The sequence below is a fragment of the Vulpes lagopus genome, chromosome 17, assembly GCF_018345385.1.
Source record: "Vulpes lagopus strain Blue_001 chromosome 17, ASM1834538v1, whole genome shotgun sequence".
NCBI lineage: Eukaryota > Metazoa > Chordata > Mammalia > Carnivora > Canidae > Vulpes > Vulpes lagopus.
Genome location: NC_054840.1, coordinates 25,431,921 through 25,456,329, shown reverse-complemented (window position 1 = coordinate 25,456,329; position 24,409 = coordinate 25,431,921). Strand labels below are relative to the sequence as shown.

General features: G+C 37.1%; 1 protein-coding gene across 1 annotated transcript in view; it reads left to right on the top strand.

The window, feature by feature from the left end:
• The window catches only part of YEATS2 (YEATS domain containing 2), a 120,566-nt gene that overhangs the window by 31,337 nt on the left and 64,820 nt on the right, over positions 1–24,409 (top strand). The window contains exons 4-7 of the mRNA XM_041731650.1: positions 825–917; positions 4,574–4,819; positions 7,669–7,784; positions 17,184–17,345. Coding sequence (XP_041587584.1) covers positions 825–917; positions 4,574–4,819; positions 7,669–7,784; positions 17,184–17,345 — 617 coding nt within the window. The remainder of the gene's footprint in view (positions 1–824; positions 918–4,573; positions 4,820–7,668; positions 7,785–17,183; positions 17,346–24,409) is intronic.

The window sequence follows — 24,409 nt, the reverse complement described above, 5'->3', positions numbered from 1 at the left end:
TCTGCCACTCCCTCTGCTTGTGCTCTCTCCCTCCCTCTCTCTCTCTCTGTCACATAAATAAAATCTTTAAAACAACAACAACAAACCTGTTGCAAAAAAAAAAAAAAATCTGTTGAGGTAGAATGTTGATTTTCATCTTTGCTGTTCTTTCAAGATTTACTTATTAGGGAGAGAGAGTGCATGAGAGTAGCGGGGAGGGGCAGAGGGAGAGGGAGAAGCAGACTCATCACTGAGCAGGGAGCCAGATGCAGACGTGGGGCTCAATTCCAGGACCCTGAGATTATGACCTAAGCCAAAATCAAGAGTCAGATGCTTAACTGGCTGAGCCACCCAGGCACAATCCCCCTTCTTGTTCTTTTATTTATTTATTTATTTATTTATTTATTTATTTATTTATTTTTTCCTTCCTGTTCTTTTAAAAAGAGTGTTCTCATTTTGGAAAAAAGGCATATGCCTTTTTTTTCCTATAAATGAAATTGCAGAAAAATATAATGAAAAAAATTACTTGAAATTCCATCCTATAAGGTAATACCTTTTTGCTCTCTGCTCAGTATTTTTGTGGACATTTCTCAGTGATTATGTGTACATATACATAAATATTACATATTAACTTGTCTATATTTGTAAACATTGGCTTTTGTCATTCTTTTAAAAAGTCTTTTGCCCATTTGATAGGTGGAAATAGTCATTTTTGTTTGCCTTTCTTTGATTATTAGAGAATTGAGCTTTCAGTCCTTTGTATTTCTTATTTTATTAATTTTTTTATAGTTTATCTCTTATGTCATTTCTATTTTTTAAAGTAACAGGTTAACATTTGTTTTTAGCGACTGATTGAGGCAAGAAGGATGATGGATAAACTTCGTGCCTGCATTGTTGCAAACTATTATGCTTCTGCAGGACTTCTAAAAGTTTCTGAGGTAAGTTTTCCTCGTATACAGTTATTTCTGGCTATCCATATTTGTTGTGTGAAGGGGAAATTAGTGTTGATGTGAAATTCCTGCTTTTGAAATGTTCTTATATTGACCTTTGGAATTCAAGAAGCCTAGTGTACCTTCTTGGAAAATACATAAACTGTCAGTAATCCTAAGTATCATTTTTTCCTTTATTTATTTTTTATTTTTTTACTTAGAGAAAAAGCACATGTGCCTGGGATTGGGGAGGGGGCAGAGGGAGAAAGAGAGCAAGAATCTTATGCAGGCTCCATGTCCAGCTTGGATGCTGATACAGTGCTTGATCTCATGACCCTGAGATCATAACCTGAGTTGAGATCAAGAGTCGTACACTTAACCAACTGAGCTGCTGGGCACCCCTACATTTTTTCCTTGATATTAAATCCTTCTCCAGCTAATGTTTAGCACTGTTGCTAGGCTTTGTAGATACAAAGTTGAGTGAGACCCTATTCTAACTTGCCTTATTCTTCATTTGATTATGGTCAGCTTGGAGTAAGTTATAGATAGATTTTCCTAGTGAACAGCAATTTGTAGTTTCAGTAGATACACCCTATTCAGGAAACCCTGATTTTTCCCTTAATTTTTATGAAAAATTTCAAATACACAGAAAAGATGAAATAAGCACCCATTTATGCATCACTTAGATTCACTATTTTAATGTTTTGTCATCTTTGCTTTATCCATCTTATGTTTCTGTAAAATATTTGAAAATAAGTTCCAGGAATCATGACACCTCACCCCTAAGTACACATATCATGTATTTCCTACAGGATATTCTTCTATGACTTTTTTTTTTTTTTAAGATTTTATTTATTTATTCATGAGAGAGGCAGAGAGAGAGAGAGAGGCAGAGACACAGGCAGAGGGAGAAGCAGGTTCCATGCAGGGAGCCCAATGTGGGACTCGATTCTGGGACCCCAGGATCATGCCCTGGGCTGAAGGGAGGCGCTAAACCGCTGAGCCACCCAGGGATCTCCTTCTGTGACTTCTTGATATTATTTGATAACCATTCCATATTCAGATTTTCCTAGTCATCCTCAAAATATTTTTTAAACCTGATTTTTTGACATAGGATCTAATCAAGGTTCATGGGCTACATTTGGTTGTTTTGTTTCTCTAGACTCATTTTATCTGATCACCTTTTCCCCCCATAATGTGGACTTATTTAAAGAGATCAGGCCATGGGATCCCTGGGTGGCGCAGCGGTTTAGCGCCTGCCTTTGGCCCAGGGCGCGATCCTGGAGACCCAGGATCGAATCCCACGTCCGGCTCCCGGTGCATGGAGCCTGCTTCTCCCTCTGCCTGTGTCTCTGCCTCTCTCTCTCTCTGTGTGACTATCATAAATTTAAAAAAAAAAAAAAAAAAAAAAAGAGATCAGGCCAGACTATTCCACACTTTGGGTTTATTTTTTTTTTCCTTGGGTTAGTCCCTCATTCCCTCTATTTTTCTGTAAACTGGTAGTTGGGTGTAAATATTTGGTTAAAATTAGAGGGTTTTGGCAATAATACTTCATAGGTGATGCTGTATATCTTATTGTATCAAATCAGGAGACCTAGTAATCAGGTTGTCCTACTGTTTGGGATATTAAGTGTAATGACTTAATGTGATTGCTACTGGATCGCTCCAATTATAAAGGAATGTCATTAGAGTTGAACTGAAACAGAAGTGTTTCTTCTTGTTTGAGATTTTGATAATTTCACCATATAACTTTTGTTCATTTTTCATTCAGTGAGAATGGTGGCAGGGCTGGGGAAGGTGTGATGCCATACTGGTTTACATTGTTCCCTGTGGTTTTTATGGCTAAGAAGTACTATGTTTTGGCTTTCATGTCATCCTATATTGCTTGAGGGTACCTGGCATTGGAGATACTCCCATGTTGTCTTAGAGAAATCTGGAGCATTATTTGAATTTAATCTTTGAGGATAGATGGTTGTTTCTTCTACCACAGGAGTTTCCATAATACATACTAGAGTCTTGAACTATTTTTTAGAGCTACTGTAACAAATTACCACAAGCTTCATGGCTTAAAACGAGGAATTTATTATCTCATGATTCTGGAGGCTAACAGTCCAAAATCAAGGTGTTATGGATGATGTTCTCTCTGAAGGCCCTAGGGAAGGATCCTTCATCACCTTCTCCTACCTTCTGGTAGTTACTGGCAAACCTTGGCATTCCTTGGCTGGTGGCTACATCAATCCAGTTTTTGCCTCTATCTTCATCCAAAAAATGGATGTTTTCCCTCTTAAGTGTCGTCACAGTTTCTCTCTCTCCACATTTCCCTCTTATTAGTAAGCCCTAATCCAGTATGACATCACCTTAACTTGATTGTATCTGCAAAGACTCTATTTCCAGATAAAGTCACATTCACAGGTTCAGGGTGAATATGAATTTTTGGAAGACAACTCTTCACCCAGGGTAGATTTTAGTGTCATCTGTTACGTGGCTTGCTGTCAGATTCAACAAGAGGGATATTACAGGCTAGCAACTGTATGACGTGGTACTTGTAGCAACTCTGTTTGTAGAGGTGGTTGTCCATTTAATGTTTTGTTGTTGTTGTTTTAAGATTTACTTATTTATTTATTTGAAAATGAGAGCACAGCAGGGATTGGGGAGCAGAAGGAGAGGGGAACTTAAGAGAGAGGAACTTGAGCCGACTCTGCTTTGAGTGGGAGCCCGGCATAGGGCTTGATCTCATGACCTGAGCTGAAGCCAAGAGTTAGATGCTTAAATGATTGTGCCATGAGGCAACACCCTCCCCCCACCTTTTATTTTTTTAAGTGATTAGCAGTTCTGAACTGTGTTATTTGGTAGTCTAGAAGTAGACTGATATTTTTTTCCTGTTATATTTTGATTAGTGTTTATTCAAGGATATTGAGGTGTAGTTTTGTCTATTATGGTCTACTATTTAATTGTTTTTAATTTTCTGTAACAAAATACATCACAGCTCTAGAAAATAACCTTTATTATTGAGATTCAATAATTTTGTTACTTTGAAATACTAGTTTCTGGCTCCTTTCTTCTCACTAAATTATGTTAATTGCACAGTTTTTAAAAGCTGGGCTTCCTGGGAACTGTAGAGTGTATCTCATTATAAGAGAATACACTGTATTTTGTATCCAAGTAACAAGATACACAAAAATACTCCAGGCTTCAGTACTGGGCTGATGACAAGCTTTATATGTAAGTATTAATCATTTTAAAGGATTCTTTACTACATTTTGTGGGAGCCATTTTACCATATACATTTTTAAAAATCTTTGTATCTTTTATAGTAACATTTTATTTAGAGCAATTGATGTGTTAAAGCAGTGTGAGGCTTATTCTTTTAAAAGTCAAATCTTACTTTCCATAATTTACTATATGTTTACCTTTATTTTATATTTCGTTTCAGAGAACTTGCACCTTTTAGTGTTAAGACCTCCACATAATTATCACTTTCTACCTTTTGTTTGGTTTGGCTCAGATTACATTAACAGATTTGGACTTCATTTTGTGGTTGTGGGGAGATTTTGAAGAATTTTAAGCATGATCCCTAAATAGATAAGGGTTTTGGAAAATTAAAATTTTACCTACTTTTAATGGATTTGATTAAAAGTTTGTTTTGCTTGCTTTCATTTTTGCAGGGATCAAAGACTTATGATACAATGGTTTTTAATCATCCTGCTATCAAGAAATTTTTGGAGTCCCCGTCTAGGTCATCGTCTCCTGCCAATCAGAGATCAGAGACACCATCAGCCAATCATTCAGAAAGTGATTCTTTATCTCAACATAATGACTTCTTATCTGACAAAGACAATAATAGCAATATGGATATAGAAGAAAGACTCTCAAACAACATGGACCAGAGACCAAGCCGAAATACTGGAAGGGTATACTTTGATGGGTGGGAGGGAGATGAGAAGGGAACTAGTATTTATTAAGTATGTACATGTTCCATTTCACCTTCATAGGAACCCTAAGAAATAAGTTAATTATATCCCTTTTGGAGATGGGCTTTATGTTGCATTTGTCCACAAATATCAGAACTGAGAATTAAACTGAGTCAGAACTGTGCCCTGCACAACTCCTAGAGGCCATCCACACTGATAGGAGAAAAACCTTGAGGAATTGGCAATTCTGTGACCTTATCCAAGGTCTTTCCATTTTGTCATGTTTGTTCTCTCTTCAGCATTTTGCCTTGTGAGACTTTAATGCTTTAATAACTGGGGGAAACTTGACAAGTAATAAAATTGAAAACCATTTATTCCTCTTTGATCCTGCCAGATTCTCATTTGAATTCCCATCTCAAGCTGCTCTGAACTTCTTGATCAAGAGTCATGTGCTCCACCAACTGAACTTCTTGGTATAATATTTGGCTGTAGGGCAGCCTGGGTGGCTCAGCGGTTTAGTGCCACCTTTAGCCCAGGGCGTGATCCTGGAGACCCGGGATCGAGTCCCACATCAGGCTCCCTGCATGGAGCCTGCTTCTCCCTCTGCCCCTCTCTCGAATAAATAAATAAAATATTAAAAAAAAATAATATTTGGGTGTAGAGCCCTTGTTGGATGATTTTTCTCAGCCAGGTGTTCTGTGATAGAGGAAATCTTCAGGTTGTTTTTCACATATTCAGACATCAAGGATTTTATTTATTTTGAGAAAAATCAATTTAAGAAATTTTCTTTTTATAAATTCACATGTATTCATTTTTGAAAAATTTAAACTACAAGAGAGTAAAAAAGAATAGAAAAGTCATAATGTCATCACCCAAAAATGAAAACTCTTATTAATGTTTGGATTTATTTGTTTCTTACCAGTACTATTTCTGGGCAAATACTACATGGTTTTTTGGGGTGGGAGGTTGTGTTTATTTTTTTAAAGGTTTTAGTTTTAAGTAATACCTGCACCCAATGTGGGGCTCAAACTTAACCCTGAGATCAGGAGGTCACATGTTCTACTGACTAAGCCAGCCAGGCACCTGTATTTTTTTTTTTTTTTAATTTTTTTCTTCTTTTTTTTTTTTTTTTTTTTTTTTTTTTTTTTAAAAGAACCACCACGGGGTGCCTGGATGGCTCTGTTATTTATTTTTTTTTTTAATTTTTTAATTTATTTATGATAGTCACAGAGAGAGAGAGAGAGAGAGAGGCAGAGACACAGGCAGAGGGAGAAGCAGGCTCCATGCACCGGGAGCCCGATGTGGGATTCGATCCCGGGTCTCCAGGATCGCGCCCTGGGCCAAAGGCAGGCGCCAAACCGCTGCGCCACCCAGGGATCCCCTTTTTTTAAATTTTTATTTATGATAGTCACACACAGAGAGAGAGAGAAAGGCAGAGACACAGGCAGAGGGAGAAGCAGGCTCCATGCACTGGGAACCTGATGTGGGATTCGATCCCGGGTCTCCAGGATCGCGCCCTGGGCCAAAGGCAGGCGCCAAACCGCTGCGCCACCCAGGGATCCCCAGGCACCTGTATTTTGATTCTGTTTAATTAAAAAGAATTTAGGTGATACAGGTTATAGGATTTTGAAATTTACCATCATGTATGTAATATACATGTTCATGTTTATGTAACAAATATTTAGTACTTACTATGGTGCACTTCTGAGAACTGTATGAAACAATCATGTGAGGCAGGTATTATTATCCTTATTTTATTTTATTTTTTTTTTTTATTTTTATTTTTTTTAATATATTTTTTTTTAAATTTTTATTTATTTATGATAGGCACACAGTGAGAAAGAGAGAGAGGCAGAGACACAGGCAGAGGGAGAAGCAGGCTCCATGCACCGGGAGCCCGACGTGGGATTCGATCCCGGGTCTCCAGGATCGCGCCCTGGGCCAAAGGCAGGCGCCAAACCGCTGCGCCACCCAGGGATCCCCCTTATTTTATTTTTTATTTTGTTTTTAAGAGAGAATGGTGGGAAGGGGCAGAGGGGGAGAGAGAGAATCTCAAGCAGGCTCCACACTGTAGAACCTGATGTGGGGCTTGATCTAACAACCCTGAGATCATGACCTGAGCTAAAATCAGGAGTAGATGCTTAACTGACTGACCCTCCCAGGTGCCCCTAGGGTTTTTAAACATTTTTTAAGTAGTCTCTACACCCAACACCCAACACACAACTCACAATCCCTAGATCAAGAGTCATGTGCTCCACCAACTGAGCCAGCCAAGTGCCCCTGTTATCCTTATTCTATAGGTGAGGAAACTGAGACAGAGAAGTTAAATAATTACACAAACTTAAACATCTAGTAAATGGAAGAGCCAGGATTTAAATCCTGGCAGTCTATCTCCATAGTCAAACTTGAATCATTTATCTGCATTACTTCTCATTGAAAAGTTTTTAATAATATAGAATGTTAAAAAGAAAGTAAATTCCATTGATCCCTTTCCCCATTCCTGTTTCCCAGTGGTAACCATTGTAATAGTTTCTTGTATATCCTTCCATATCCTGTTTGCATATACAGCACAGATGTGTATGACTGTTAAATATATATATATATGTAAATATATGTATATGTGTGTGAGTATATATATACTCATGGAGTTATAATGAACATTTTATGTAAGCTAATGAAAAAAATGGTAAAATTACTCTTTTATGTTCTTAGAGGTACCATAAAGCCAGAGAACTTTGTATTTAAAAAAAAATGAGTTGCTTCATACATACCTTGTATAAATTTTTGTGGTTTCTGTCTATTAGAAATTGTCCAAATTAAAAGTGAAAATTGATTATGATTTCTTTCAGGACACTGCTAGTATTACTGGCTCTCATAAAACAGAGCAGCGGAATGCTGATCTCACAGGAGATGAAACTTCACGACTTTTTGTAAAGAAAACAATAGTAGTGGGCAATGTGTCCAAGTGAGTATCCAGTATTCTCTCATTTTTGGTTATCCATTTATGTTAATGCTCTGGCATACTTTTATTATCATAGTATTACTGTAGGAAGAAGCCTTAAGGGTTTTTTCCCCAAACTCTTAGTTGTTTTAAAATAAACTAAGGTCCAAAGACTTGAAACTGCCTCAGTGTATCTGCTTGTCTTTGACATAAAGTAAAATTATACTTGGTAAAAATTTCTAAGACATGAGCTTTTATACAAATGGAGTAATCTCTGTACTCCACATGAGGCTGGAACTCCCAACCCTAAGATCAACAATCAAACACTCCACCACCTGAGCTTCCAGGCACTCCATATACAAATGGTATATTTTATCAGGCATGTTAGTGTGGATAAATTTAGAACTTTTGACTTTTTCTGACCTAGTTCTATCCTTCGGGGCCTTAGCTAGTTGCTAAAAAATGTTTGTTGTCCAAATTGAAATGTTTTAAATTTTTGTTTTTTAAATATTTTATTTATTTATTCATGAGAGACAGAGAGAGAGAGAGAGGCAGACAGGACTCCAGGATCACGCCCTGGGCTGAAGGCAGGCGCTAAACTGCTGAGCCACCCAGGAATCCCCTAAATTTTTTTTTTTTTTTAAGATTTTATTTATTTATTTGAGATAGAGTGACTATGAGAGAGAGCATGAGCAGAGGGAGGGGCAGAGGGAGAAGCAGACTCCCCACTGAGCAGGGGGCCCAATGTGGGGCTCGATCCCAGGAACCTGGGATCATGACCTGAGCTAAAGGCAGATGCTTAACTGACTGAGCCACCTAGGTTCCCCAGAATGTTTTAAATTTTTAACAAAAAGTTACAGTTCATGTCTTCAAGATAGAACTTCTCTGGGCAGCCCAGGTGGCTCAGCGTTGCTGCCTTCAGCCCAGGATGTGATCCTGGAAACCTGGGATTGAGTCTCACGTCAGGCTCCGTGCATGGAGCCTGCTTCTCCCTCTGCCTATGTCTCTGCCTCTCTCTCTCTCTCTCTCTAGAGAAAAGGGGGAAAAAAAAAAGAACTTATCCAAGCTGAAGGACTAGCTCCTTAACAATATGATTTCCTGGTGTCTTGTGGGAGCACTATCATTTTGCCAAGTATCTAGAAATGGATAAAGGCATAACTCTTAAAAAAAAAAGACAAAACTCTTCAAATAGCATAAGAATGTTATTTTCTCACAAAGTTTTTATTTGCCTTTCTCCTCCCTCATTAGATGTATTTTCTCTGTGCGCTCTTGTCATCTTTGTCATATAGTCATTTCCTATTGTTATATTTTTTCTCCAAATCAGACTGCAATCTCTCTAGGGTAGAAAGTATGTCTCATTTGTTTTGTACCTTAAGTAGTTGGTATTCACTAAATATTTGATTGTTAAATAAGTTGATGTATTTATGAAAATTGTAATAGATTCAATTATTGAAAATAAAAGGTTCAGACAGACTAATTATTTGGGGGGGAAAATATACCAACCCCCATTAATAGACCACAAATAACAAACAAGAAATACATTTAAAAATCTTAGGATAGGGACGCCTGGATGGCTAAGCGGTTGAGCCGAGCCGCACCTTGGGCTCAGGACATGATCCCGGGATTGAGTCCCACCTTGGGTTCCCTGCAGAGAGCCTGCTTCTTTTTTTTTTTTTTTTTAATGGCTAAATTTTTTTTTTTTTTGGAGTTCAATTTGTCAACATATAGCATAACACCCAGTGCTCATCCCATCAAGTGCTCCCCTCAGTGCCCATCACCCAGTCACCCCCACCCCTCACCCACCTCCCTTTCCACCACCCCTTGTTCATTTCCCAGAGTTAGGAGTCTCTCATGTTCTGTCTCTCTTTCTGATATTTCCCACTCATTTTTTCTCCTTTCCCCTTTATTCCCTTTCACTATTTTTTATATTCCCCAAATGAATGAGACCATATAATGTTTGTCCTTCTCTGATTGACTTACTTCACTCAGCATAATACCCTCCAGGTCCATCCATGTCGAAGCAAATGGTGGGTATTTGTCATTTCTAATAGCTGAGTAATATTTCATTGTATACATATACCACATCTTCTTTATCCATTCATCTTTCGATGGACACCAAGAGGGAGCCTGCTTCTCCCTCTACCTATGTCTCTGCCTCTTTCTCTCTGTCCCTCATGAAAAGTCTTAGGATAATAAGCAAGGTTTCTAATGGTTTATGTGATAGTATTTAAATGGAAGCATAAAATATGATTAAGGCTATGAGATTTCTATTTTATGGATTATTTTAGAGTTAGCATGCATTTAGATAAGGGGACTCTTCGACCATGTGAAGTGTAACAATAGTATAAGACCTGTCACCTCAGAAAATCTAAAACTGCAAATCTAGATGGGCTCACTAGAAGACTGGGGAGAAATAGTCATTGACATTTTCAAACAATTACGTTTAATTTGTAGGTGTTTTGGTTTTTTGAAGACCAGCTAGAACTAAAATAATGGCTAATCATGGATTTTAGGTAGAGAAGGAATGATTGGCATGAGAGTTGTAAAGTCCTTTTTTGTTCTGGAAGAGGGAAAATTATTGATTTACTTTAGACTTGTTAAGAATGTTAGAGTAGCTAAGATAATTACAAAATTAGACATAGAGATTTAAACTTTAAAAGTAGTAAGAGGGGATGCCTGGGTGGTGCAGCGGTTTGGCGCCTGCCTTTGGCCCAGGGCGCTATCCTGGAGACCCGGGATTGAATCCCACGTCGGGCTCCCGGTGCATGGAGCCTGCTTCTCCCTCTGCCTGTGTCTCTGCGCCTCTCTCTCTCTCTCTCTCTCTCTCTCTGTGACTATCATAAATAATAAATAAAAATAAAAAAAAAAGTAGTAAGAGGAAGGTGAAATTGAATGAAAAGGAAAAAAATCTTTTGATTCTTAAGATAAGCAGGAGGAAGGGTATGATAAAGAGAAAAAACAAGACAAATAGTATAAAATGATTTAGTAACAACAAATCTAAATATATCAACAATAATAAAAATTGCCTAGGGATTTAGTTATCTAGTTAAAAGATAGAAATTATCTTGAGATAAACAATAGAGAACTAAATTTTATCAGTGACATATCTAAATACATAAAGATTGAAAGCAAGCAAATAGGTAAGATATAGTTGGCAGATACTAACCAATGGAAAACCAGTGTAGCACATTGATATCAGGCAAAATGAAATTTTAGACCAAAAATATTCATAAAGGGAAAGAGTTATTATATAATGTTAAAAAGTTCTTTTCACCAGGGAGAGACAAAAATTCTAAACAATTGTGTACTAGATAAAAGTTTTTTTTTATATATATAAAAGTTTTAAAGTATCTAAACCAAAGTTGACAGAACCATAGGAGAAATTCTAAATATACTAGTGTACTGAGATATTTTATGCTCCTCTCTCAGTAATTGATATACTCAGCAAAATATCTGTATAAATGTAAAAGACTCAAACATCATTTAACAAAGCTTGAGCTAATATATACATGTAGACTATTACATGTAATAGTTGGAACTTTTTTTTTTTTAAGATTTTATTTTTTTGAAAGAACAAGAGCGAGTAGGGGAAGGAGCTGAGGAAGAAGGACAAGCAGACTCTGGGCTGAGCACGGATGCTCAACCACTGAGGCACCCGGGTGTCCCTGGGCTGAGCACAGAGCTCAACGCAGGACTCGATCCCATGTCCCAGAGATCATGACCTGAGCTGAAATCAAGAGTAAGACGCCTACCTGACTCTACCTCTGTGCCCCTAGTTAAACATTTTTAAGCACATAAGGAATATTTATGAAAATGGGCTACACAGTATGCCATAAAGGAAGCTTCAACAAATATCAAAGGACTTGTATCATGCAGACCACTGTGTTGTTGTTGTTGTTTAAGATTTTTAAGCAATCTCTACACCCAGCTTGGGGCTTGAACCCACAACCCCAAGATCAAGAGTCGCACTGACTGAGTTAGCTAAGTGCCCCCAGGCTACTTTTTGTTTTTGTAGATTTTTTTTGAAGATTTATTTATTTGAGAGAGAGCACGCATGAGCACATGGGGGAGGGGCAGAGGAAGAGAGAATCTCAAGCAGACTCTGCACTGAACACAGAGCCAGATGCAGGGCTCAATCTCATGGCCCTGAGACCATGACCTGAAACCAAGAGTGGGATGCCCAACCGACTGTGCGACCCGGTCCCCCAACCCAGACTACTATTTTGACTATTTATTGCAATTAATGATAGTAGGAAAACTAGAAAACTGTTTTTTTTTTTTTTTTTTAAGATTGTATTTATTTATTTGACAGAGCACACAAATGAGGGGTGGTACAGAGGGAGAGGGAGAACCAGACTCCCCACTGAGCAGAGGAACCTGATAGGGGGCTCACTCCAAGGACTGAGAGATCATGACCTAAGCCAAAGTCAGAGGCTTAACTGACTGAGCCACCCAGGCACTCCTAGAAAAGTTTTTTTTTTTTTTTTTTTTTAAGATTTTATTTATTTATTCACAAGAGACCCAGAGAGGCAGAGACATAGGCAGAGAGAGAAGCAGGCTTCCCACAGGGAACCTGATGCAGGACTTGATTCCAGGACCCCTTGATCACGACCTGAGCCGAAGGCAGATGCTCAACCACTGAGCCACCCACGCATCCCTAGAAAACTTATTTATGTCTAAAAATTCAAACTACTAGTAACCTGGCTGGCTCAGTTGGTAGAGCATGGGATTCTTCATCTGGGGTCATGAGTTCAAGTTCTACATTGGATATAGAGATTCCTAAAAAAATAAATAAATAAATAAAAATAACCAAAACCCTCCAAAATCTTCTGGGGGAAAGAGGCAGCACTTGTCAGTTTATGTTATGAGAGTAGCCTAACTTTTTAAATAAAGCCAGACAATTCATAAGAAAGGAAAATTATAAGACATACACGGTTGTAAATATAGGTACAGAAATACTGAACAAAATCATTAGGAAACCGAATTTTGTAAATACAGAAATGATAATACTTTATGACCAAGACATGAAAGTTTGGATTCACAGTAAAAATCAATATAACTTGGCCCATTTTTAAGGATAACCATAGGCATAAATAAACATATAGAAGGCCACGACCATATTTTCCAACAGAATGTTTTAAGGAGGCCTCATGAAATAAAGGGAGAGCTAGAGATACTGGTTTTACCATGGTCAGGACTTAAAGGGAATGATTTGTTTTGGTGTTTACGGGTTAAGAGACCAGTTACAACCTTCCTGGTAGCAAAGAGTAGGAATTAGAAGAGTTCAGAGTTCTAGCACTCTGAAACCTGAATCAACCCAAAGGCTAGAGAGTCCCTAAACCAGTAATAAAATATGCCAATTTATTTCTATCTCATGTATCTGCTTGGAAAAGCAAAGTTGATTTTTTTTTTTTTTAATTGCATGGTAGTAATCATAAAATAAAACAAACTTCAAGAGAATGCTTCTTAGACCAGGAAAGGAAAAAAAAGAAAAATGTTTAAAAGAAAAGGATTAAATGCAAAGACTCAAGTTGCTTGGTTAAGTGGTAAAGCTGTTAAAATCTTGATGGGATTAACATTTTAAAAAATATTTTTTAGGGGAGTGGGAATATGAGCTTCCAGTTATATAATGATTAAGTATGGAGATGAAGTCAGTTGTATTGTAATAGTGTATGAGGAAAGATATGGTGAGCAAAGCATAATGTAGTATTGAATCACTGTTGTACACTTGAAAGTAATGTAACATTGTGTAATCTATACTTCAGTAAAAAAATTTTCAGCCTTGTTGACATATAATTAACAAAATTAAAAGATTTAAAGTGTATATAATGATTTGATGTGTATATACATTTTGAAGGAATTCCTGCCATCAAGTTCTCTCTCTCTCTCTTTTTTTTATTGTTTTATTTTTTTATTTTATTTTTAAGTAGTCCCTATGCCCAGTGTGGGGCTTGAACTCCCAACCCTGAGATCAAGAGTCTTAAGCTCCACCAACTGAGCCAGTCAGGAGCCCTGTCACCCATCACCTCACATATTTATCTTTTTTCTTTTGGTGTGAACATTTAAATTCTATTCCCACAGCAAATTTTACAGTGTTATCTACTGTAGTTACCTTGTTATACATTAAATCCTTATTTATCTCAAAGCTAAAAGTTTGTACACTTTTACCAGCCTCTCTATTTCCCCTACCCTCAGCCTCTGGTTGGTAACTGTTTTTCTGCTCTGTTTCTAGGAGTTTGACTTTTTTTTTTTCATATTTAAGTGATACCCTGTAGTATTTGTCTTTCTCTGTCTGGCTTATGCCACTTAGCATAATGCCTTCCATTTTCATCTATGTTCTCTCACAAATGTCAGAATTTCTTTCTTTCTCATGGCTGAAGAATAATATTCCATTATATACATACATATATACATACTTACTCAGTTGGCCTTTGAGCAGTCTTGAGCAATGCGAGGATTAGGGACACCAACCTCCCTCACAGTTAAAAATCTACATAAGGGTGCCTGGATAGCTCAGTTGATTAAGCATCCAACTCTTTTTATCTTTTTAGATTTATTTATTTATTTGTGGGGGAGAGGGGTGAAGTGAGAGAGAATACTCAAGCAGACTCCCTGCTGAGCATGAAGTCTAATGTGGGCCTCTATCCCAGGACCCAGAGATCATGACCTGAGCCGAAATCAAGAGTCAGACGCTTAACTGATTGAGCCACCCAGGTGCCCCAGCATCCAACTCTTGATTTTGGTTCAGGTCATGATCTCAGGATTGAGAGATTGAGCCCCCTGTTGGGCTTTGCATTGAGCTTGGAGCCTGCTTGAAATTCTCTCTCTCTCTCTCTCTCTCTCTCTCTCTCTCTCTCGCCCTCTCCTCTACCACTATTCACTCGCATACTCATTCTGTCTCTTCAAAAAATAAAAATCCATGTAAAATCTTGACTCCTTAAAAACTTAACTAATAGTCAACTACTGTTGACTGGAAGCCTTACTGATAACATTAACAATTGATTAATACATATTTTGTATGTTATATGTATTATATAATGTATTCCTATAATTAAGCAAGCTAGAGAAAAGAAAATGTTACTAAGAAAATCATAAGGGGCATGCTTGGCCAGCTTAGTTAAGTAGAACATGGGAGTCGATCTCAAGGTTGTGAGTTCAAGCCCCACATTGGGTGTAGAGCTTACTTTAAAAAAAAAAAAAATCATAAGGAAAAGAAAAGACATTTATAGTATTGTAAAAAAAAAAAAAAAAAAAAAATCACACAGGTGGACCTGCACAGTTCAAACCTATGTCATGTCATGTAAGCTGCATATATATGTATATATCTTTATCCATTCATGTTGTTATTCATTCGTCTGTTAATGGACATACAGGTTTCCATATCTTGGCTATTGTAAAGCTGCTCTGAAAATAGGAGTGCAGATAGCTCTTTGATAACCCATTTCATTATCTTTGCATATATACACAGCAATGGGGTAGTTAGCCATGGCTTGTCATATGTGGCCTTTATTATTTTGAGTATATTCCCTTTATACAGTTTGTTGCCCGGTTGGCTCAGCTGTTTAGTGCCCCCTTCAGCCCAGGGCCTGATCCTGGAGACCCGGATCGAGTCTCACGTTGGGCCCCCTGCATGGAGCCTGCTTCTCCCTCTGCCTGTGTCTCTGCCTCTCTCTCTCTCTGTGTGTCTCTCGTGAATAAATAAATAAAATATAAAAAAAAGAATAGATGTTGAATTTTGTCAGGTGTTTTTTCTGCATCTGTTGAGGCGATCATATGGTTTTCATCTTTCATTTTTTTAATGTATAGATTGATTTGCAGATGTTGAACCATCCTCACATACCTGGAATAACTACCACTTGATCATCATGTGTAATCTTTTTTATGTACTATTGAATTCTGTTTGCTAATACTTTGTTGAGGATTTTTACATCTATGTTTATCAGGGATATTGGCCTGTGATTTTCTTGTAGTGTTGTCTGCTTTGAAATCAGGGTAATGCTAGCTTTGTGAAATTAATTTATAAGTGTTCCCTCCAATTTTGGGGAAGAGTTTTAGAAAGAATTGTATCAATTCTTCAAATATTTGGCAGAGATCACCCTTTATGCCATCTGATCCTAGAATTTTCTTTGTTGGGATAACTTTTGATTACTGATTAAATCTCCTTACTAGTAATTGTTCTGTTCAGATTTTCTATTTCTTCATGATTCAGTCTCCGTAGCATGTATGTTTCTAGGAATTTATCCATTTCTTCTAGGTTGTCCAGTGTGTTGGCATATAATTGTTGATAGTGGTTTTCTTTTTCTTTTTCCTAACTATTTATTTATTTATTTTAAGATTCTATTTTTAGGTAATCTCTTCACCCACTGTGGGGCTCAAACCCACGACCCTGAGATCAAGAGTCACATGCTCTATCTACTGAGTCAGCTGGGTGACTGTCATAATTTATGATCCTTTGTATTTGTGGGATATTAGTTGTAATGTGTCCTCTTATCTGTTTATAATTTTATTTATTTGAGTCCTTTCTCTTTTTCCTTGGTAAGTCTAGCCAAAAGTTTGTCTATTTTGTTTACCTTTTCAGCAAAACAGCTCTTTAGTTTCTTTAATCTTTTTTCTTGTCTTTTTGTCTCCATTTGTTTTCACTCTCATCGTTGTTATTTCCTTCTTTCTACTAATTTTGGGCTTAGATTGTTCTTTTTCTAGTTCCTTGTGGTGTAAAGTTAGATTGAGAGCCTTCTTAGGGTAGACATTTATTGCTATAAATTTCCTTCTTAAAACCTCGGGCTGTATCCCTTAAGTTTTAGTATGTCATATTTCCATTTTCACTTGTTTTGTTTTGTTTTGTTTTTAAGATTTTATTTATTTATTCACGAGAGACACAGAGAGAGGGAGGCAGAGAGACAGGCAGAGGGAGAAACAGGCTCCATGCAGGGAGCCCGATGTGGGACTCGATTCTGGGACTCCAGGATCACACCCTGGACCGAAGGCAGGCGCTAAACCACTAAACCACTCAGGGATCCCCATTTTCACTTGTCTTAAGATAGTTTTTGATTTTGTCTTTGACTCATTGGTTGTATAGTAGCATGTTGTTTAATCTCCTATATTTGTGAATTCCCATTTGGTTTCTTGTAATTTATTTTTTTTCTTAAAGATGTTATTTATTTATTCGTGAAAGGCGGTGGGAGGGAGAGGTAGAGACATAGGCAGAGGGAGAAGCAGGCTCCATGCAGGGAGCCTGATGTGGGACTCGATCCCAGGTCTCCAGGATCAGGCCCTGGGCTGAAGGCAGCGCTAAACCACTGAGCAACCCAGGCTGCCCATTTTTCTTGTAATTTATTTTTAATCTTGTTTTAAGTAGGAGTTGTTTTGTTAGGTTTCTAAAGGAAAAAAAAAAGAATTCAAGTTTCTTCCTTTTTTCTCCTTTAGGTACATACCTCCTGATAAGAGAGAAGAAAATGACCAATCAACCCACAAGTGGATGGTATATGTCCGAGGGTCTCGTAGAGAACCCAGCATTAATCATTTTGTCAAGAAAGTTTGGTTCTTTCTTCATCCCAGCTATAAACCAAATGACCTTGTGGAAGTTAGGTAAGCACAGTCGAGTTATTTAATTTAAGAAATAAAGATTTATTGAACTAGAAGAGTGATTTAACTTGAGAATGTTCCCTTTAATTATTATATTATTATTTATTTAACTTTGACTTTTAGTCACAATAGACATTTAACTATTGTTCCCTCTTGCAGATTATTGTCTCCCTGAAAAAGCATTATTTCCTCCTGTTGGAATTATTGGATTTTGCCCCCCTGGAAATAGCTAAACTTTTTTTATATAGAGATAAACATAAAAGTATTCTTGTTTTTATGAATATCAGAATGTAATAGAATTAAACATTGGATTCTGACATTACAAAAATATTTAATGTTGAAAGTTCCCTATGATCTCATATTCTCAGAATTAACCCCAGTGATATTCTTCCTACATATATTAGTCTAGTATAGTAGTTGTTGTTCCACAAAGATGGAATGATTATGTATATGCTATTCTGAAAGTTGTTTCATTTAGGTGTATTCTTTTTTTTAAAAGATTTTGATTTATTTTAAAGATTTATTTATTTTTATCTTAGAGAGTGGGAGTGTGTGTGTGGGCGTGGAGGGGGCTAGAGGGAGAGGAGAGAAAGAATCCTTAAGCAGACTCCCTGCTGAGCATGGAGCCCAATGCAGGGCGCTCTCCCAAGATCCTGAGACTGTAACCTGAGGCAAAATCAAGAGTCAGATGCTTAACCAACTTAGCCACCCAGGCACCCCAATTTTTTTTTTTAAATTTATTTGAGAGAGAGAGGGAGAGGGAGGGGGGAGGGGGATATCACATGTGTGTGTGAGTTCGGGAGGGGGTAAGGGCAGAGGGAGAGGATCTCAAGCGGACTCTGCTGAGCATGGAGCTCAATGCAGGGCTTGATCTCACGACTCATGAGATAATGACTTAAGCCATCCAGGCTCACCTTATGTGTATTCTTTATATCTTTAAATGATGTTAAATATCACATATACATTCATTGTATGAATGAATTGTACAAGTAGTTTTGGTTTATTATCAGTGAAATTTCCTATATCCTCACCCCTCTTCAGAACATTCCCTCTACTAACTCTTTTAAGATTTTATTTATCTATTAAAGAGAGAGCATGAGCAAGGGGGAGAAGGAGAAGCAGACTTCCCACTGAGCAGGGAGCCCAATGTGGGATTTGGTCCCTGAACCCTGGGAACATGACCTAGGTCAAAGGCAGATGACCTACTGAGCCACTTAGGCATCATCCACTCCTGAGTCTTAAATAAAACATGACTATTTTCCGAGAACACTTTTCTGAGAACAGCTTTCAGGTGGCAGTTGTTTTTTTCCTCTCACACCATGTACCATTGGTCTAGGTGTGGGGTGTGTGTATTCGTTGCATGTATTTGTGGCATTTAGACCATCTTTTCCCTGTTTCTGCCTAAAAACTGTCCACTCCTTTGGAGCATCATATCCTCCTTGTTGCAGACATCTGCTAATTTCCCAGTTACTCCCCTCTTTCAAAAACATTTTTAGCACCTATTGTCCTAATTTCCTCTTGATGTCATTCCTAAGGACTTTGACATTGATGTAGACAGCTCACCCAGAACTGATTTCTCAGTTCATTGATTTCCTCACTTTTATAATGAGGTTATTGTGGTAGTGATGTGCTGTAGAATCCAAGCTAAGGAGAGAAGGAAATTATATAAAGAGCAGTGAGAGGTAGTGAAAATTGATGTGGGTAAGAAGTAGAATTCCCAGTGAGTCAAAAAATAGTTGGATTAGGAATGGAGCTGGAAAGATAGGAATTGATAGATGGTCAGAAAATGAAATATTTGGAAATGGGACTTTTTTATCTTCATATGGATGATAGTTGTCCCAATATCCGTTTATCAGCTGATCCATCTTTTTCTTATATTTAATACTAAGTCCCATATAAGTATGGATCCAATGCTACACTCTATTAATATTTATTTATGTACCAATATTATACTGTTTAAATTGTTTTGCTTTATAGCATATTCTATTTGGTAGGGTATGTTCCCCTGATTATTATTATTTTAAAATTTTTTTCTTGGCTGTTCTTGAGAATACATGTTATTCCAGATTCAGCTTTCAATGCATTTAAGGCTTTCTTTTACTGTTTAAAAAATTTCCTTCATTTTCTTGACATATTTCACTGGATGGAACCTCAGTAAAGTGTTTGCTATTCTGTTTTATCCCAGAAGTAGAGGTTAATTGGTAAAGAAGTAATTTCATTTTTAGGCTCTCAGTGTTGAAAAAACCACGTCTGTGATTTGGTTTAAATCTATACCTGATTCATGAAACCTTTCACAAATACACTCCGTAGCTCATCTAGTCTCTCCTGGAATTCCACTGGTGACTTAGATTTGTTTTCTTTGCTAGTTTGTCATCTTCACTCACAGGCATGTCTGCACATATGCTTGTGTGTACACACACACACATACAGTGTAGCTATCTTACTAAAGGTCTGTTCTTTATCCTTTAAGACATAACTTAGAGATTACTTCTTCCGGTTACTTCAGAGGTTACTAAAAAAAAATAAATAAATCTTTTAAAAGATGCTGTATCTATAAAAATATAAATAATAAAATGAATATATGTTTTAGTGTCTGGATCAATGAACAATTTCCTTATTTGGTTAAAAAAATAAAGCACATTGTCTTAGGAAAATATTTTATTTTATTTATTTATTTTTAAAAATATTTCATTTATTTGAATGAAAGAGCGCACACAAGTTGGTGGGGAGGGGCGGAGGGGGAAGGAGAAGCATACTCCCCGCTGAGCAGGGAGCTTGACGTGGGGCTTGATCCCACGACCTCACATCATGACCTGAGCTGAAGGTACTTAACTGACTGAGCCACCTGGGTACCCCAAATATTTTATTGATTGATTCTTTTTTTTTTAAGTTTATTTATTTAAGTAATTTCTACACCCAATGTGGGACTCAAACATATGACCCAAAGATCGAGTCACATGTTCCACTAACTGAGCCAGTTAGGCTCCCCAAAACATTTTATTTCATATAAATCATGTGAATAAATTAAAATATATTAATCATATTCTTATTGATGATAAACATCTAACTTAACCAAAAAATGGGATTAAAAACTCATTACAGGGATGCCTGGGTAGCTCAGTGGTTGAGTGTCTGCTGTCAGCTCAGGTCGTGATCCTGGGGTCTTGGACTTGAGTCCCACATCAGGGTCCCTGCAGAGAGCCTGCTTCTCCCTCTGCCTATGTCCCTGCTTCTCTGTGTGTGTGTCTCATGAATAAATTTAAAAAAAAAATCTTTAAAGAAACAAAAAACTCATTACATAAAATCCTTAATACTTACTGATTCAAACCAGTGCCTATTTTTTCAGTTATCACTCCGAGAATTGTGATTTATAAAACACTAACTTTCCTTAAGTTGCATGAGAGTACCGTGAGCTAATAATTAACTAGGATGTGTTGTAACGGTCTGAGGAAAATCCAAGGAAAAAAGTCATATTGTTGCTCCTTTTCAAATTTCTCTTTCATTGTATACATTTGGAGTATCTTCTGTTAATAGTAAATGAACTTTGTGAAATTTATGAATTTTCACATCATTAAAATAGCCTTTGATAGTTATTTTCTGTCTGGTTCGTGCCACTCTAACAGTATTGCATAAATTAGCTGTTATGACATATTTGAGCAGTTTTCACAACTTACCACATCATGACCACTTATCTTTTCCAAGGGCTGATTCTCCCATACGTTATTAACTACAAGGGTATGATTTTTTTTTTTAAGATTTTATCTATCTATCTATCTATCTATCTATCTATCTATCTATCTATCTATCTATGAGAGACACAGAGAGAGGCAGAGACACAGGCAGAGGGAGAAGCAGGCTCCATGCAGGGAGCCTGACGTGAGATTTTATTCCGGGTCTCCAGGATCACACCCTGGGCTGAAGGCGGTGCTAAACTGCTGGGCCACTGGGGCTGCCCAAGGTTATGATTTTTAAATAGGATTTTAAAAGACTTCCTTGGTTGTATGCTTCTGGTGTTTAAAACTGGAGAAATAATTTGTTATGATTAACCATATTCTGCTTTTATAGCAAACATAAGGTATTTAAGTCTATTATTATACTTATTAATTTACATATATTTCTCCTTGACTAGTTTCAAAGCTTCTTGATGTTTGGGATCTTTTCTTATTTGTCTTTATATTTCCAAAATCTAGCAGTGCCTAGCATATAGTTAATGCTCATTTCACATTGAGTGAAATGTTCATTTCATGTTGAATTCATGGTGTGGGCCATCCCATTAGTAGAAGGTTGTGTTTGTTTGGAAGTTTTTAATTTTATTGAGCAAAGATGTAACTTTCTTTAACTTCTAAACAATCTTGCATATGCTTTGTGACACCATATAGAGTCATTATAATCTCTTTTCATGTAGCTATTATTCCGATTTTTTTTTTGAAAGCAACTGTTGTGTCTCTTCCAGGCTTTAAGCCAAATACATTTGTTTTAGTTGTCACTCATGTGACTTTGTTTTGTGTTCCTTTGCCACCTCGGTTATAATCTCTGATATGTTCCAGCTTGTCTGTATTCTTCTTAAATTATTCTTCTTAGAAGTGAACTTTAAATTTCAGGTATGGTGAAACCAAGATCAGAACATTAACATGTACCGTACATTTAATTTAACTCTTTAGTTCTTTACAAGGATCTGAAGATGTTTCTTGTGTTAGATATCTAAAGTAGTTTGTGAGTAGGGGAGACCTTTTGTAGGTGCTTTGAAACTTGGGGTTAATCTTATTTCTAGATCAAAGCAAATATGTGTTCCTCATATACTCTGAATTTTCTTATCACAGCACATTACCTGATGAAGAGCATGGGCAGGTTCTGTTCTTATAGAAGCATTTTGTTTTTTTTCACATTTGATTCCATTGCCATGGCCGCCTTCCTAAAGGCTCTGATTGTAAACTTTGCTTTGAAGTACAAGATAGTCACTAAATGTATTCTAGGCCCAGAACTCGATACAGAGATTGCAAAAATGAAGAACACATGGTTTCTTCCTTTGAGAAATTTGGTAGAATATTCTGGTCCTTGCTCTCTTGGGCTAGGTCCCCAAGAGAATGTTCTCATGAGCTTATTCAAGATGTTTGTTTCATTCAGGTTGAATGTAGGAATTCTCTAGAGCTGTGCTGTCCAATAGAAATATACTGTGACCCTCATAAGTAATTTAAAACTTTGTAATGGTCACTTTAGAAATGTAGTCTTATGCTGCTTTATTACAAGTAGAGTAGACTTGCTCTACCCTACATTCTCACCACATCTAGCCATACTATTGAGCATCTGGGAGGAGAGTCGTCTGGATAGTCTGGAGATCTGACACCACAGGGATGTGGATTGGCTAGAAGTTAAAGCGTGGAGTGTCCTGGATCCTATTGCCTGAGTTTGATCTCAGCCCTACTACTTATTTGCTGTGTGACCTAGGGCAAGTCAGTTAGGGGAATGTTTTCTGGTTTTTTTGAAGGTCATGTGGAGGAAGAATTTGTGATTGCAGAAGGTTTATAGTGGAACTAACATGCAGGAGGAAGATGAAATGTTTTTATAACAGCTGTTCAGAAATATAGTAGAGAGCCTTATTAAGTAGTAAGTTTTTTGGGTCACTGAAGTGATTGAAAGACTGGTTGGCATTTGAATTAGGTGGGTAAGGAGTTGTACCCCTTGCTGTATTTCTAGTAGAGCCATTTTCTTTAGCCCAGTATTCTGTAGTTTTTTCCTTCTTGGTTATTGATACATTTCACCTTCTGTGAATTCACAGAGGAATTCTGTGAGGAATCCAGAAGTAAAAAAAGTCTGGGGAAGGAAGTCCTTTTTTGTGTGAAATACATGTATCTTTTTGAAGTTTAACGTTTCCGTAGGTGATGTCTTTTGGTAAGTTCTAACCTCCTTTTTTGCTTCCAAAAATATAGTTAGGGAGAAATTTCCTGTTAAAAGCATTGTTCCTTTTTCCTGTCCTTTATGTTATCTGTCTGTCTACTCTGGCAGTAGTCCTTCCTGTTCATTCACTAGAGTTTAGCCAATGTACATAAATTGAGGAACATAGCTAATTTGCTATATCCGTTGTAAGAGAAATCCGGCATACAAACAGTATGATTGACGTATGTTCCAAAATGAATTTAGGCTATCTACTTTACTGGAATTTAAATGACATGTTATCAGTAGAACTTTAATTTTTCTTCTAAAGTTCATCATGCCTCTAGGCCCCATTGCATCCTGTTTCAAACTACAGTCTCAAGTCGATCTTCTCATTTGATCCTAAGCCTGTCTTTTAATTTCTGTCTGACCTATGCCAATGTCATGGCTGCCTCTCTTACTAACTCAGTGGGTGGGTGTTCAGCTAGTTTCTCCCATCCAGGGCACTTTAGTTTTCTTTGCTTTCTTTTCTGTCTGGCTACTCTTGTACTCAGGGATTTTTCCTGTTGGAACCCTTCTGGTAGCCTCTGGCTCTTGATAATTTCAGATCTTTTAGACTCCTCTCAGGTTGTCTCCTTGGACTCTGCCCTTACTGAATTCATGTTGTCTTTTAGTTTTGCAAAAGCATATCCTGTTGAATGTTTCTTCCTCCCTACCATCTTGGCATCTTCTTTCATTTCAATAATTCCAAGCCAGTGATTCATAATGAACATTTTCATTTTAAAGCATTCTCTCTCCCACATTAACTTAAACCATATTGTTTTTTAGTACATGAAGTTCTCAGTTAAATTTAAAAATGTTTTTTTTAATGGAAAATTCCAGACATACTCAGAAGTAGAGTATCATGAGCTCTTCTATACCCAACATCAATTAACAATTTGCTAGTCTTTTATCAACTTTCCTTTTTCTTCACTTCACAAATTATATTTTGACTGAAAATTCTCTAGTTCAGTTAGCATTCCTGCACATTCCTCCTCTATCCACTAAAATCGTAGTCACTGCTTAGGGAAGAGCATATGGTGAACATATGATCTTTTAAGTCTTATTAGTGGATAATTTCAAATAAATTCTCAGTTTTAGTTTCAGCATTTGTGATTTATTCTGTTTTTGCCAGTGTGGAGGAATAAATATGAGTG